Genomic DNA, 16528 nt, shown 5'->3' on the forward strand with positions numbered 1-16528 from the left:
GCCAGGACTTTGCATAGAGCAGTGCATTGTGACTGCATCTTAAATGGAGAAACCTAAATATTGCTTAAAGTGAGAAACACCTGTTACATGTGTCCTTTACCCAAAAGCCTCTAATGTAGGGAGTCCTAAACTGAAGGGGTCTTTTCCTGGCCTGGACTTGACAAGACACAGCTCTTCACCAGGCTGGACTGACTACAGACCACCCCCTGTCTTTTTCAAGACAGGAAAATGGGATCATTAGGGGGTACTTGGAGATTTATTCTAAATTATGCTGGATGTTACCACAATATTCTATTCTAAATGCTTTTAGAAATGACTTTTTAGATTTCCACTTTCTGGCAGCATGGGATATGAGAAATAGCCCAAGCTGTGTGTTCAAATCTCAGTTCCATCTCTTAGGAAGTGGCCAAGCATGAGCCATTTTTCTTTGTACCTAAGTTTCCATGTACTTTTGCCAACAATAATTCCTTCCTTAGATGTGTGCTGAGATTCTAGAATGCATTTCTGAAAATTTCTTGAGAAGAGTCTGATACATAGTAGGTACACACTTTGGCTGAATGACTATTTCTGTGTATTGCCATAATATAAAGCAGAACTGTTTCTCCTTATCTCTTAGTTCTTTCATCTCTTAGGGCAATGGCCCAAGAACCCAGTTTAGCAACACCGGGAGTGAATGTTCATTCAATGGACACTCACATTGTACTCTGCTGTTCACAGGATAATACTGTGATAGTGCCTTGCAGCCAGTGCATAATAATGATAGATAATTGTATCAATAACAATAATGCTACTAATACAGGAGGGAGAAGATCAGACACGTAAGGGATTTGCACTACGTGAACCCAATCCAAGTACATAGCCACAAGAATACTCAACACAAAGAGAGCTGCCCTCCTGTCTCAGACCTTTGGTTGTCCTTCTCAGAAACAATCACGATGATAGTTTCAAAACATGGTTGCAAATTCTTTCACACTCCTGTACCAAGACTGTTGTATGCTATATAACACTGATATATCCTAGGTGAACTTTAGGTCACTTCCACTTGAATCAAAAAGGGCTTCTGGCTTCCCAGACAGAATATGGTGAAAGTGACTGTGTGACCTCATAAATGTCATAAATGACATGCAGCTTCTGTCTGCTGCTGCTGGGACACCCAATCCTGGAGCCCTTGTCTCTAATGTAAGATGGCTGCCTAGTCTGAGGCCACCATACTGTGAGGGAGCCCAGGCTACATGGAGAGACCATGTGTAGGCACTTCAGTTGACAGTCCCAGCTGAGCCCAGCCTTTGAATCATCCCTGTCAGGAGCTGGAAACTTGAGTTAAGAAGGCTCTGGATGATTCCAGCCCCTGGCCATTTGCGTCACCCCAGCCATTCAAGTTCTCCCAGCTGAGGCCCTGGACAATACAGAGCAGAAACAAGTCATCCCAACTGTGCCCTATTTGAATTCCAGATCCACAGAATCCAAGAGCAGAATAAAATGTTTGTTTCATACCACTAAGTTTTGGGGTGATTTGCTATGCAGTATTAGCTAACCAGAACAATCACTGTTATGGTGTATCTTTCCAGAGAACTTTCAGGCATATATAAGCATTATTCATGTATATATATGTTATACTCCTTTTTCTGTTAACACAAATAGATGCAGACTACACATACTGTTATAGACTGTGGTTTTTATAAGGGCCTATTTCAAAAAAGCTGTACTCACAGGTTTGCGAACATCAGGTAAGGTAACCCAGAGAGGGAACACTATGGGGAGAACAATCAGGAATGTGACTTGCTTGCGGGCATTGGAGGGCCAGGCCAGGCTCAGGGGCTGGTCCTCCTCCTCCTCACCCGTCTCTGTGGTTTGCTGCAGAGAGAAAAAAATGAATCAACAATAATGAGGATGATGTACACAAGCCACGACAGCAAGACCATGAAGCAAGGGAGGAGAGCCACGGAGTTCATTATAGTTTCCCTGAGTCATCCCAGAAGCTTTAATTTTTAGGTTTTAAAAGAAGCCCATCTGCCATGGTCTGAGTCCCAAGAACAAACAGCTAATTGCCCAGCTTGAGAATTCAAGAACTTTCTTTTCTCTTCTTGAACACTCTTCAGTATCCCACTTTCATCAACTGATTGTTCAAATGAAGTGGGCTATAGCTGTGATGGATGAACTTTTTATGAGCAACCATATCTGCAGAGCAAAGGGCCCCATGTCCACCACCACCTGCTCCTCCTCCTTTCTCTCTGAGGACAAAGCCACAGGATTTGGAATCCGTAAGAGGGAGAGCACTGATTTTTTTTTTTTTTTTTTTTAAGAATACTGTTTTTGAGTGGGTAAATTAAAGTACTGCAGAAACCATTCAGTAACAACCCTGAGAGAATTCAACTCTCTCCTGGTGGTTCTGGAATAGTGAAGCTTGTGGGTTACTGTGTGGTTGTGAGTTTTTAACCTGCTTAATCACATCATTGAATTCTAAATCATTTTACTTGCAGCCAAAGGCTCATGCAAACATATGCCTCAGTCCTCAGGGCGACAGAGGGAGAAAGTAGAGCAAGACCCTAAAGGTGGGGGTTTCAACTGCATAGGGACTTTGAGGCCCGGGTGTAAACTTCAGTTTTCGCCTTGGCAGCAAGCAGTGAGTGTTTGATTCTCAAGGCCACGCAGTCAGCTTCTGAAGGTCGAGAGCTTAGAGGAGGATGGAAGGTGGATCGGCCCCAGCAGGCTGATCGTTAGCTTTGGATGGGCCCTGAGAGCCTCCAAACAGCGCTGCAGACAGCATCAATCACAACCTCCCTTGCTTGTTTAAAAATGAATGCACAGCAGGAGGACCCAGCATCAGATCTAAAAATAGCAACAGGAACTTTTCCAAGGAGGCATTCTTTTGAGACCATATAAATAACCTGCACAGGCTTCTTCAAGCTCCTGCCCCCTGTGGCTCTGGCTTCCAGCAGTGCACGCCGTTTCCAGCGGCAGCGTTGACTCCCACCAGCACCTCTGTCCCTAAGGAGGTGACGGATGCAGCAGGCTCAGGCCAGTGGGCATAGGGGGCAAAAGACATAGCTAGAGGTCAGGGTCAGGTGTGAAGCCTGGCTTGCTGCAGTATTATGTTTATTTACAATTGAAACCCAGTGTACTGTCCAAAATGATCTGTGGTGGTTTAAACAATTGAGATCACCCACACTTTAATTTTCTCCAGAAGCATAGTAATAAGGGGATCTTAAGCTATACTGAAAAAGGTGCTAGTGACAGGGTCTTCGGCTTTCAGTGTATTACCTGGGCAGTGGTTCGAAGAGTTTATAAATGGCAGATACGAGGGAATTAAGGGGATTAGGTAATACAGTAGAATTAGGAAACTGGCATAGTTTATTTTGGTCGCCTGGATCCTTATTAAATACAACCCCACACTCCCCATCCTTTTGCTGTCCAATTTGGATGGGTCCATCCACTGCTTTCTTATTCTGTCCTGAGGGGTCCCATTCCTGATGGAAGCCTGGACTTGCCCTCCTGGTTCTAATTCTGTGCCACCTCCATCTCCTCCAAGGTCATGTAGCAGATGAAGAGTATCATCCACTTACTGAGCCTGCCAGCCTCCCAAGGCATCAGCTGACGACACAAACAATCTCTGTGTCATGAAGCTGATAAAGATGAAGGAGACAGGTGCATTTTAACTGTTCCCTCTAACATATGCTCTTTTTTATTTAATCCAAAGGAATGATTCCTTACTCTCCCCACCCTGTAGATGCCACAAAAATAGGGAGGGCCACGGGAGAACTAAGGCTGCAATCGTCTTTCCAAGCATCCCTGTCTCATAAAAGATGGGCAGTTTTATTCCAGCAGAGGATCCACTTCCCTGAAGACCCATTAAGCAGAAGTGATGAGTTTATCAGGCTCCCCCCAACTCCAGAGCTAGATCCCCACCTCCATCCACCACTGCCATCCTACAATCTAGCAACTTCTCTCTAAACGCGAAGCTAACCTTTTTCTGAGAAAACACAAAAGCAACTCTTTATGACTCATACCATTTTAATGATACCAACAGATGGTGACATTTCATCAATAACCCTTCTGCTTATAACCTAAGGATTAGCTCCTTTCTCCATCTGCCAAAGTCACCAGGAAGGCAGCGCTACTAGCAAATAGCAGAAAATAATTGTTTAGATGCATAAGCTCTAAACATGCTACTGTCCAATGCAAACAACTAGCTATGTTGTACAGCTTCCAAAAGCTGCATTTGAGGTGGCTGTTGCTGGGGCAAAAATGGACAAGGAGAGGAGACTCTCTTCCTGGGGATTTCATGGCTTCTTGGGGGTCAAGTCCTGTTATAGAGAAGAACAGGAGCCAGGATCCTGGGGTGGATTTGAAAGGTGTCCTGAGGGCCAGGCTGTCAGGATATTTTAGGGGAAATTCTCTTTGTCTTCTTGCCAAGTGAAATCTCAGTCTGGTTCAATGGATGACAGCTTGCAAGCTGATTAGGGAAGCAGAAAAAGAATGCTGTTCCAAGTCTGGGGCCCGCTTTGCCTTTGCCCAAGCTGGGGCTGCTGGAATGTTTATTAGTCTCAGCCCCGGGGGAGAGACCACTGAGGTTAGGGCAATGATTTTTCCGCTTTTCTGAGAGTTGTGACAACCTGGCTTTGACCTTGTGATGCCTCATCCTCATGTCCTAAAACTTCTGCAGCGTGTCCACAGGAAACAACACAAAATTGTCCAAAAAGAATTCAAATGACTCTTGATGTAAGGGTTTAAAACATTTTGGTACCTGCTGGGTTCTCCGTAGAACCAACCCTTACCATTGTGCAAAGCCTGGGCCAACAGTGCTCAGAGGCCTTGATCTCTGATATGGAAAGTCGGAAACTAAAACACATGGCTCCTAGATCCCACATGGTGGATTTGGTGGCTGTTTCAGACATTGAAGGAGTCAGTGCAACCTGGTGGAAAACGTAAATGGTGGAGAATTAGAATCCTGGGTTCCAGTCTTTGCTCAAACTGGAAATTCCTTGGGTAGTCGCCACTATCATCTACAAGCACTCACTGAGTGCCTTTTAGGTGCAAAGCACGGGATACTAGCCATCAGGCAGAGGTCCTGATGCATCTCACTGCCTTTAGGCTCCAGCAGACCTTAAAAACTATGCCACTGTCAGGCAGAGCTTCTTTGTCTCTACGAAGGTTTTAATGGGGGACCACCTATCTGCCAGAAAACTTGATGTTCAGTTCATCGTATGGACAATAACAGGTGACAGAAGAAAAACTGCCATCACAGAGCTCTGCAACCATTCAGAACATGGGCTTTCAGGTCCGAAAGAAGGAGTCCCCAAATTTCAGAGTTGGAGGGACCCTGGCTCATTAAGACAAGCCCCTCATCGGCAAATGAGGACCCTGAGAGGAAGGTCACAGTAGCCAGGTGGGTCTGGGTGGCCCCCAACTCCCAGCTCAAGGCTCTTCCCACCATTCTACATTCTTCCCTTAGTCCTATAAAAATCAGGACGAATATACTTTATACCCAATTACCCCAGCTTCCCAGCTTTGTTTTGTAATAAATTCAACCTGTTAGAATAAAAATGCTAACCATAAGAAACACCATTTAACTGAAACATAATTTTGCTTGATATTCTTGAGATTAAAACCAATTTCTGATAGGTTGGATGGTCCAAATTTCTTTAAAAAGCTGATCTGTAACGTGTGAGCATTGCATTCTTTTCCCTTTCTCAAATCCATATAATATCCAGGGCAGCTTCAAGGGGAAATGAAGGGCAGATTCAGGGGTGTGTAGAAAGAAGAAGCCATCGTGATGCCTCTTCCCTCCTCTATCTTCTTGAGTGATGTCTCTAAGGTGCTAGCACAAATTTAAAAATGAAATATCAGAGCTATCAAGCCATGAAAAGATATGGAGAAAACTTAAGTACATGTTGTTAAGTGAAAGAAGCCAGACTGAGAAAGCTACATACTTTAGGATTCCAACTATATGATTTGTAAAAGACAAAATCATAGAGAGTAAAAATCAGCAGCTGACGGGTTCAAGAGAAGGGAGGACAGGATGAATAGGTGGAGCACGGGATTTTTAGGGCAGTAAGACTATTCTGTATGGTACTATCATGGTGGGTCCATGACATTTTGCATTTGTCAAAACACAGACCTGTCCAACACAAAGAGTGAACCTCAGTGTAAACTATGGACTTTAGTTAACAGCAAATCGATATTGGTTCATCAATTATAACAAACGTGCTACATGAATACAAGTAGTTAATGATATGGGAAACCGTGTGTGTGTGTGTGTGTGTGTGTAACAGGGAGAGAGGATACATATGAGAACTCTACTTCCTGTGCAATTTTTCTGTAAACCTAAAACTGCTCTAAAAAATAGTTTTTTAAGAAAATGCAATGTAAGTGCTGATAGGACCTCAATTAATGTTAGCACTTCAAATGTCGGTTAAGAAGGGCTTGTTCTTTAGCATCACTGCCCAAGGAAAAGGTGCAGAAACTTAGCCCAGGTTTAGTGGAAAAGAAGGTGGCAACCAAGTACATAATGGCCAAAATGAGACCGTGAGATTTTCTGTGCATTTCATTGCTTGATGGTGCCCCCTGAGCATCATAACTGTGGATAATCCTGCACCAGCTACTTCTAAAATGAATATCCGGGGGGGGGGGCAATAGTAGAAGATGCATTAAGTCCTTTACAATGATAAACTTTCCTGAGGCTAACTTTATCAAGAACTGAAATAGGAGATAGGTTATTTCCAGACTCCAGCAGGCAGTGTTCAAAGGCCAGTGGAACCTCATAGGAAGAACTGGCACATAAAAACAGCATCATCTTTACACAAGGCATGCTCTGCTCCTCCTCCCCCCTCCTTCATCTTTCATTATTGGAGCATTAAAAGACTCTTTTTGACAAGGGTGGCATGTTTTACTTTTCCAATTAGGTTACCTTGGGAACTGGTGAAAAGGTGTGTACATGGCACATCTGGGAGGCTCCCAGGGAGAGAAATCTTGAAAATTCTTTACCTAATGAAGGGATTGTTAGAGAAGGGATTAATAGACGAAGAAGATCCTCTTCTCATATGGCTATCTATTAAACAGGAAGTCAGACATAGGCTGTTTTAAATATGAATTCTGCTCCGGAATACTCCTTTATAATGTTGTTGTTATAAAATTAACTGGCTTAATCCATGAAAAGCACTTAGAACAGTATGTGGTACATAATAAACTCTCAGTAAATGTTGGTTATAGTTAGTTCTAGTAAAAGTTTAGGGAAATAATTTCTTTAAAGACATCTAGGAGACAGGAGAAGTCAGACTAGGTGAATTAAGATGACACTTCCAGAAACAAATTCTATTGTTCAATGTGAAAGTGGAAACTGCATTAATTTTGTTTCTCCATCTGTCTATTCAGCTAACATTTATTGAACATTCATTGTATTGCTATCAATGATCGAATTTCTTTTTCTCTTAGGTAGTATGAATAAATAGAAGGTCTTTGAAAATAAGCTGAAAGGGAAAATTCCACAACCCTAAGGAGGAAAATGCTATTTTATTCCAGTAGATAGGCTTTAAGTAGAATTTCTGTTAGAAATAAAGCTTCCAGGCAGACGGTGAGACTCATAATATCGGGACACCTTGATTCTTTGTGTTTTGGGCAGAGCTAAAAACAATAGCAGACTTGGAATCTCTCTAAGGTAAAATTACCAAAAATGCACAGCCACATTTTAATGTGGCTCTTAAATCAACAACTATTTGGCCAGTAGAAAGTGCCTCCTAAGAAACATTCCATAGAATGTTTATTTGGTGAGCTGCTATTGGGTGAAATGTTCTATGTATGTCTGTTAGGTCTAGTTGGTTTATACTATCATTCAAGTGTTCTATTTCCTTATTGATCCGTTGTCTAGATGGTTTATCCATATTGAAACTGGCATATTAGTGACTCCTACTATTAAGTGTAGAACTATTTCTTCTTTCAAATCTGTCAATATTTGCATCATATATTTTGGGGCTCTGCCATTAAGTGCATATATATATTTATACTTGACATCTTCTTATTGAATTGACCCCTTTATCAGTATGTAGTGACTTTCTTTGTTCCTTGTAACAGTTTTTGACTTAAAGATGATTTTTGTCTGATAATAGTATAGCTATCCCAGGTCTCTTTTGGTTACTATTTGCATAGTATATTGCTTTCCATCTATTACTTTCGGCCTACTTGTGTGTTTGAATTTAAGGTGAGTTTCTTGTAAACAATATGTAGTTGGGTCATGCTTTTTAATCCATTCTTCCAATCCCTGCCTTTTAACTGGAGATTTTAATCCATTTACATGTCAAGTAACTACTGATAATGCAGGACTTTTTTCTGCCATTTTGATATTTGGTCTTGTTAAGTCTTATACCTTTTTCGCCCCTCAACTTTTCTATTAGTGCCTACTTTCATATTTATTTGATTTTTTTTTTTTTGTATTGTACCATTCTGAGTCCCTTCTCATTTCTTTCTGCATATATTTTTCATCTGTTTTCTTTGTGGTAACCATACGGCTTACATTTAACATCCTAAATCTGTAATAATTATGTTTGGTTTAATACCAACTTAACTTCTAATAGTGTACACTTACCTATTCCCATACCCCTTTGTTCCCCACCTTTTTGTTGTACTTGTTACGAATTATATCTTTATACACTGTGTGTCTAAAACCATAGACTTATCTTTCCTTTTTATGCCTTTGCATTTTAGAACCTGTAAGAGATACAAAGTGGAGTTACATACCAAAAAATACAATAATACTAGCATTTATACTCACCCATATGGTTATCCTTACCGGATGTCTTTATTTCTTTATGCTGCTTTAATCTACTATCTAGTGTCCTTTCCTTTCAGTCTGAAGATCTCCCTTTAGCATTGTTTGTAGGGCAGGTTTAGTGGTAATGGACTCCTTCAGCTTTTGTTTATCTAGGAATATCTTACTATCTCCGTTACTTTTGAAAGACAGGCTTGCCAGACATAAAATTCTTGATTGACAATAGTTTTCTTTCAGTGCTTTGGATATTTTGTCCCACTGCCTTCTTGCCACCATGGTTTCTGATGAGAAAATGACACTTAATCTTACTGGACTCCTTTGTAAATAACACTTTGCTTTCTCTTGCAGCTTTCAGAACTTTCTCCTTGTCCTTGTCATTTGCCAGTTTGTGTCTGGGCATGGTTCTCTTTGAATTTATCTTGTTTGGGGTTCATTGAGATTCTTGAATGTGCATACTCATGTTTTTCAATAATTTAGGAACTTTTCTGTCATTGTTTCTTTGTATAGTCCTTCTGCTCCTTTCTCTCTTTATTCTCCTTCTGGGACTCCCATAATACATATATTGATACTCTTGATTGTGTACCACAGGTTTCTTAGGTTCTGTTTACTATTTTCATTCTTTTTTCTTTTTATTCCTCAGCCTGAATAATTTCATTTGTCTTGCTTTTGAGTTCACTGATTCTCTGTTCTGCCAGTTCCAATCTGCTCTTGAAACTCTCTAGGGAATTTGATCTTTAACTCCAGTATTCTGTTTGGTTCCTTTAAAAAATGTCTGCCATTTTACTGAGATTCTCATATTGTTCATTCATTGTTTTCTCCCTGTCCTTTAGTTCTTTCTGTGTGTTTTTCTTTATATTCTTGAGCATATTGAGGATCTTTTTAACATCTCTGTCCAGTATGTTCAAAGTCTGGTCTTTACTGATAGTTACTGGATTTTTATCTTGTTCCTTTGGATGGGCATCATTTCCTGTTTGTCTTGTAATCTTTTGTTGCATACTGTACATTATAAAGTCTTAAAATGTTAACTCTGGGTTTTAGTCCTTGAGCTGTCTGTTCCTTAAGTTTGTCACCAGCTAGTGATACAATGGAGATTTCCTTGAGTGACATAAACTAACAAAAACAATCAATGTAAAAACACCTTTCACAGTCTTTGCAAATTGGCTGTGCTTTGGCTAGTGGCTTCCTTCAAAACTTAGCCCTCTTATCAAGATCAGCCTTGAGTTGAATGCGGAGTGCAGTGTCTTCTTCTTACCGGAGCTTGTGTGGTGCCATGAAGTCTGCCTCTTTTCCTGGGTTTTTGCTTGCTATTGGCCTTGGGAATCCCTGTTTACAGTTTAGGAATTCAAATTCCCCCTCTATCCATCTGAAATAGATTTTCTTCTCCTCCTGGATGCTCAATTGTATGACTTAAAGCAGGTAATCCTTTGTCCCAGACCTCTTAGACTTAATTGTTTCTTACACTGCTTTAGCTATCTGCAAGCTGCTTCTGCCTGCAGGGCAAGTTCTGGGAGAGTGAGACAGAGACTAGTTTCCTGGCTTAGTCTTTCAGGCTGCCACCTGATAGACTGGCACAGACAGACAGGAACCACAGTAAACGCACAAAGGTTACTCTGCTCCCTCTGGAACAGTGTGAGGGACCCACACTTGCAGCACACCGCATCGGGGAAGGATTGGTAGAGGGGCCAGCAAGGGCACTATAAACTTCATAAACCATTTTCAGGCCGCTTTTTCTTTTCTTTTTAATGCAATTTTATAAAGATATATTCATATACCTGATCCAAAGTGTACAGTCAATGGTTCACAGTATCATCATATAGTTGTGCATTCATCACCACAATCAATTTTTGAACGTTTTAATTACTCCAAAAAAAAAAAAAGAATAAAAATAAAAAAAGAACACCCAAAACATCCCATACCCCTTACACTCCCTATTATTTTTTGTCTTTGTTTTCTTACTCATCTGTCAATACACTGGATAAAGGGAGGATCAGTTGTAAGGTTTTTGCAATTATACAGTCGCACCTTAAGAGCCATATAGTTACACAATCATCTTCAAGAATCAAGGCCAATGTAGTTATTTTAGGTTATTTATTTTTCTTATTCCTTTGTTTGGTTATGGTTTGTTAATTTTCTTGGGGTATGGTAGGAACATGTTGGAAGCAAAGTAGTTTATTTAGATTATTTGTTTTTATTATTCCTTTGTTTTGTTTGAAATTTTTTTAAATTTTTCTATAAAGTTAAAAAAAGAATCAAGGCTACTGGATTACAGTTCAACAGTGTCAGGTATTTTCTTCTTGCTATTCCAATACACTTAAAAAATACAAAGGAATATCTATGTAATGCATAAGAATAACCTCCAGAATGACCTTTCAACTCCATTTGAATTCTCTCAACCACTGAAACTCTATTTTGTTTCTTTCTCTTTCCCCTTTTGGTCAAGAAGGCTTTCTGAATCCCATGATGCTGGATGCAGACTCATCCCTGGGAGTCATGTCCCACATTGCCAGGGAGATTCACACCCCTGAGAGTCATGTCCCACGTAGAGGGGAGGGCAGTGAGTTTACCTGAAGAGCTGGCTTAGAGAGAGAGAGGCCACATATGCACAACAAAAGAGGTTCTCTGCTGGTGACTCTTAGGCATAATTATAAGTAGGCTTACCTTCTCCTTTGCAGGAGTATGTTTCAAGCCCCAAGATTGAGGGTAGTCCCCAATGCTTGCAAGAATATCAGGAATTCCCCAGGTGGGGAAGTTTAATATTTCCATATTTTCCCTAGTCCCTCAATGGGGCTGTGCAAATACTTTTTTTATTCTCTGCCCAAATTACTCTGAGATGTATTGGGGCATCACACTAAACTATACAAACCAAGATCTCACTCCCTAATCACGGTTCCATGTAATTATGGTATTCAAATAAACTGACCATACAAGGTAAATTAGTTTGCTACAGAAAACAGAAATTTTGCATCAAATGAACATCTTTTCCATTGGTCTCACACAGAAGTTGAAGTTTTACAACACTGTCAATATTGTCCTTGACCCTTTAGTCTGATTTGCCTTAGTCCTAACCAGATCAGTTTCATTCATATAGCTAACTGAAGTCTGAATTCTTTCAGCTTTTTAAACAGTTGCTGTATGGGGTAATACCGACTTTCAAAGCTGCAGAACTCGAGCCAGGCTGCTTTTTCTCGATTCAGCATTTACCCAGTTACTGCAACCCTTTAACCTTTTTCTGGAGTTTTGAGAAAGATGACTCTGTTAGTTTTCACTAGTCTTCCAAAGATTCTGTGGGAAAATGGCACCCTGGGGCATCTTGTGCTGCCACCTTGGTCCCCAAATCTCTAAGTGATACATGAAAAAATGAATATTTTTGGACCCTGTAGCTCAGAACTTTCCAAACAGGGTATACTGTGAGTCACTTCTGAAGCAAACTCAGAGTTTTGGGATGGGTCTACTAAGGACTCCAGGCAAAGGGTAAATTTCATTCACCTTTCGTCTCTGAAAAGGGAATGAACAGGAGAGTCTGGGATAAGAAAAACGGTCAGTCCTAATGATGGAAAACCAGAAAGCCATATTTGGAAAAGCTCAGTTGCTCAACTCTAAGGTGTGAGTTCTTATTGACCATATGGACATCTATCTTTTTAAAAGATCTCATTTGTGAATAGAGGCTTTTTTTTTTGGCTTTGAAATAAATCAGTGTGCTCACTTACTATGATTTATTTTTAAATTGCCTTTTTCACATTCTTTATTGAGTCTTAGAAAAATCTATTTTTGTTCCCTTAATTTCTCAATGTCTTTGCATTTGTATTTTCTTTATCAACATTCCTCATTCTCTCACTCTGTTTATATTGTCTATATTCCCATCACTTATCTCATTCTAAAAGATGAATCAAAAAGAGGTAAGTAAAAAAGTGTCTCTTTTGGGAAAGGAACGTCGTCTGAGACATTTGCCTTGCCTTCTGTGTGGACATCCTGAACCAATAGAGCTAACGTTTAAGAAACAAACAGTTCTAACATTTAAAATAAAAGTGATAAATCACTACCTGACTGGGGGTAGGAAATTATTTACATTCCTTATAATACCGTAATCTGGCTTATTTTACATATAGATGGAAAAAAGTTTCTAGCATCAAGAATGTATCATATTAAACCCAAAATGAGGTTTCACTCAGCAATGGCAACAGAAAACAACTTAATCTTCTACTTCTACAGGACTCTGAATTGAAACCAATGTTTCAAAATATTTTACTATGAGTGATGAAGCTGTCTGGTCCTAAGTTTTCCAAGAAGAAATGAAACCACTTTATTATAATGTAAAATGGCAATTGGACAGTTTGGTGAAATGCAATTGTTTTCTTTCACTTTGCATTCTGCCCAAATAATTCTGAGGTGCAACCTACAGACAAGATGGATTTCCTTCTGTATTGTGATTGTAAATTGTTTTTTGTATAGTTTTCATGGGCTTTGTAAATCAATTGCTGATAGAAATCATAAAAGATTTGTCAACGTAAAAACTCCTGGAGAATCATGAAACTAATTCAGAATGCATCCTCATTGTTCTATTATCAACTGGATAGAATTACTCATAGGAACAGTAATACTAATATTTGTATTTTTTTCCTAGGTTGCTAATGCAGGTTTGTTTTTTCTTCTTTTTATTAATAGTTAGCAACTAATGTATCTTCTGGGAATGATTAATAGACATTCTTTAAATCCCTCCAGAAGGCACAATGACAAGTAGTTAACAACATCAAGATTTCCAGTAAAAATAAAATTCTTTGTCAATAATCAAATTTAGGGAGAAATTCAAGAGTCTGATCTGTATCTATTTGCATTTTAAAATATGTTTGAAAGGTCTTTGAGTACATTTTAGGCTACTGGTAAGTACCGTCTAGGTCATTCAATAGACGAACTGGACCTCAACATTTCTTTAAAAAATATATGTTTAGATTGAAAGAAAGAAGTGTTGTCTCCTCCAGAAATGGAACCCAGGTGCTAAGGCCTGGGAGGTAAAACACCTTAATTTTTGCTTTTATAATTTGTGTTTTATAATTTGTGTAGGGTTTTCTCTGACACTGATGAAGTTCCTTTTCTAAGGAAATCATAATTCTAACGTGGCTTGGCTTTAACAAATCCAGTTTAACGGGGAATCTTTTGATACTTTTTTTTTCCTTCAATAGTAGGCCTTGGCCTCTCTGCCCCAGCATCACCCTTGTGCCCAGTAGTGGTTAGAGACAGACGCACACACCCACACCCCACTGACGCCTCCTTTTCTTGGGTGCCAGGATCCTCTCATGCTTTGCTGATGTTCCAAGAGATTGAACAATCTCATTAATAGGTGGAAATGCAATTCTTGACTGTTTTAAAACGTTCTAAATGGGGTACCTGGGCTATTACACCTTAATCATTTAGAAACACTATTTGCTTTTTGAATAATAGGAGTGTTTGGGGTTCCCAAACCTCCATTGGACCTCACTACTGCTAAGAACTTGACATGTCTGCAGCTAAGTGTAATATTTTAGGAAGAAAGATATCATATGGGTTCCAGGTATGAGGAGCTTGGATAATCTTGGAAATGTCTATCAGAGCAAATAATCTTTGACCAAGGCTTATTATGAAGTCTCCCTCTTTAGCTTTGAATTCACAGCTGTAATTTTTAAACAACAATTCCTAACAGAATGTTTTCCTTGATAATGATGCTTTTGTACCACCATCAGAGATCCAAATTTAGCATTAGGGAGGTATTTTTTATGCAATTGATTCTTTTTTTTAGACTATCTTCAGGAAAGTTAAAAATCACAGTCACTTCCATCACTCACATAATACTCAAACCCGCTAAAAATGCAATAAGCATTTTTATCAGCACCATAAGGCTTTATGAAAACTGATCTCAATAACTATTGAGTTAGTTACAGATCAATGCTAGGCAGAAATAAGTCAGGCTTGAATGCCAAAGGAGAAAAGATGTGCTTAACACAGTAAGGTGAAATTTAAATTGTAAAGTTAGAAAATAAGAAAAAAGTCAACAAAGGCCTGCATTTTATACTCTCTCTCTCTCTCTCTATATGTGTATGCATGTATATGCATATGTATGTATATTATGTGTATGCATATACATATATTTTACATGTATCTATGTCTCTCTTCATACATATATTTTATTTTTCCTAGGAATGTGATTTTCTCATACAAATGTGTTCACACACCAGTGTCTCTGGGAAGTGTTTGGATATAGGGGCAATAGTTAGCCAAAGCAAGGACAATTCTGATTTCTCTAGGATGGGAATTATCTTAGAAGTGAAATGAAATAAAAGCTGCAACATTTAAAAAGCCATCTCAACAATAAATGAAAACGGAGGACACAATTTAACAAGAGTTAAAAATTTTTTTCAGATTGCAGAATTCAAGAAATTTGCGAGGCACTTTGCCTTCTCCCTTCTCACCATGCACATGCATTTAAAGCGTTTTGTATCTCTCGTGGCAGCAAGGCAGGCAGCTCGACCAGCATGTGGGGCCAAGTGCAATCACCGGGCTGTTGTCTAACCTGGCAAAATTGAAAGGTTTGAAAATGCTGGGTTCTGGGTGGGAAAGAATATTTCTTTGAGTTGTCTTTCAAACCTGGCTAAATTCTCAACATTGGAAATTTGGGAAGGTTAGTAAATTCTCCGGGGCAGCCCAGATCAGTTTTCTCTGTGTTATAATCCACAGAATTGCATCAACTGTCATTGGGAGAAACTAATTATCACTGAGTCATTCAAAAAGGAGGCAAAAATGCTCCTGCAAAGGGGCTTCCTCTCAAAGAGAGTATTTGAAAATGTTCTGTGTTCTCAGTGTAAAGTTTGTACTGAAGAAAACCCTCAGAGACAAGGTGTTAAGTAAAATCAGTTCACCTGTAAATTGGGGTTTTAAAACATCAGGTTAATCACGTGAGGCAGGGTAAACCCTCAGGAGAATACTAGTGATGAGTATGTGGTGCGTGGGGCACATAATTTCCATTAGTAAAGTTGGGATGTATACCTCTTTCTTCACATAGTTTGATAAAAATACGACTTAGAAAGAAATTACCCTAACACAATAAAAAACATTAAGTCATTTCAGTGAAACTGTGCTTCAAGTGGCCTCAGCATTCTGATTTCACACCGTATATTCTGGCTCTGCAGTCACAGCCCGAATTCACTGAAGCACTTAGTCTTTCCAGCCCAGAAAGCTCAGAAGCATCTACCACGTTTTCTTGTTTACTCTCTATAACCAATTTATTACCAAATGATCTCAATTCTGGCTTAGAAATAGCTCTCAAATCCAGCCACTGCCATCCATGCCACAGCCAATACTTGGTCTAAGATCTTGTCATTGGGAAGATTTCAGTAGTCATTTTTTAAAATGTTTATACTGAGTTCTGCTAATAATACCAAACACCTGTCCAGCACTTACTATGTGCCAAGAACTGTTCTAAGAGCCCTTGATCCTTAAAGAAATGCTATGAGATAGGTGCTGTTATTATTTTAGAGAAGAATGGAAAACAGAGAGGTTAAGTAACTTACCCAAGGTTACACAGCTAGTAAGTGGCAGAGTTGGGCTTTGAAATCGGGTGGACTCTCTCCCAAGTCTCTTCTCTTAATGAACAAACCACACTGCTTCTGTTTTAATTTAACTCATTATTATTTTTATTGTTGCCTTTTTTTTTTTTTTTTGAATAAGTGATACACTTACCTGGTTCAATATTCAAAAGCTCCAGCAGATGCATATTGAAAAACCTCCCTTCCACTATGG

The 16528-nt window shown here is 39.5% G+C and overlaps 1 protein-coding gene and 1 long non-coding RNA gene across 6 annotated transcripts in view; one reads left to right on the forward strand and one right to left on the reverse strand.

The window, feature by feature from the left end:
* Positions 1–16528, forward strand: part of LOC119504756 — a 122567-nt gene that overhangs the window by 53526 nt on the left and 52513 nt on the right. The gene's annotated exons all lie outside the window — the stretch shown is intronic.
* The window catches only part of SLC24A2 (solute carrier family 24 member 2), a 281439-nt gene that overhangs the window by 32299 nt on the left and 232612 nt on the right, over positions 1–16528 (reverse strand). For 3 of the 5 annotated variants that reach the window (XM_037797268.1, XM_037797269.1, XM_037797267.1), the window contains 2 exons: positions 4776–4913; positions 1711–1854 (listed from right to left, as the gene is read on the reverse strand). In XM_037797268.1, coding sequence (XP_037653196.1) covers positions 1711–1854; positions 4776–4913 — 282 coding nt within the window. The remainder of the gene's footprint in view (positions 1–1710; positions 1855–4775; positions 4914–16528) is intronic. The other 2 variants (XM_037797270.1, XM_037797271.1) reach the window with 1 other exon arrangement.

The sequence above is a fragment of the Choloepus didactylus genome, chromosome 10 (genome assembly GCF_015220235.1).
Source record: "Choloepus didactylus isolate mChoDid1 chromosome 10, mChoDid1.pri, whole genome shotgun sequence".
Classification (NCBI taxonomy): Eukaryota; Metazoa; Chordata; class Mammalia; order Pilosa; family Megalonychidae; genus Choloepus; species Choloepus didactylus.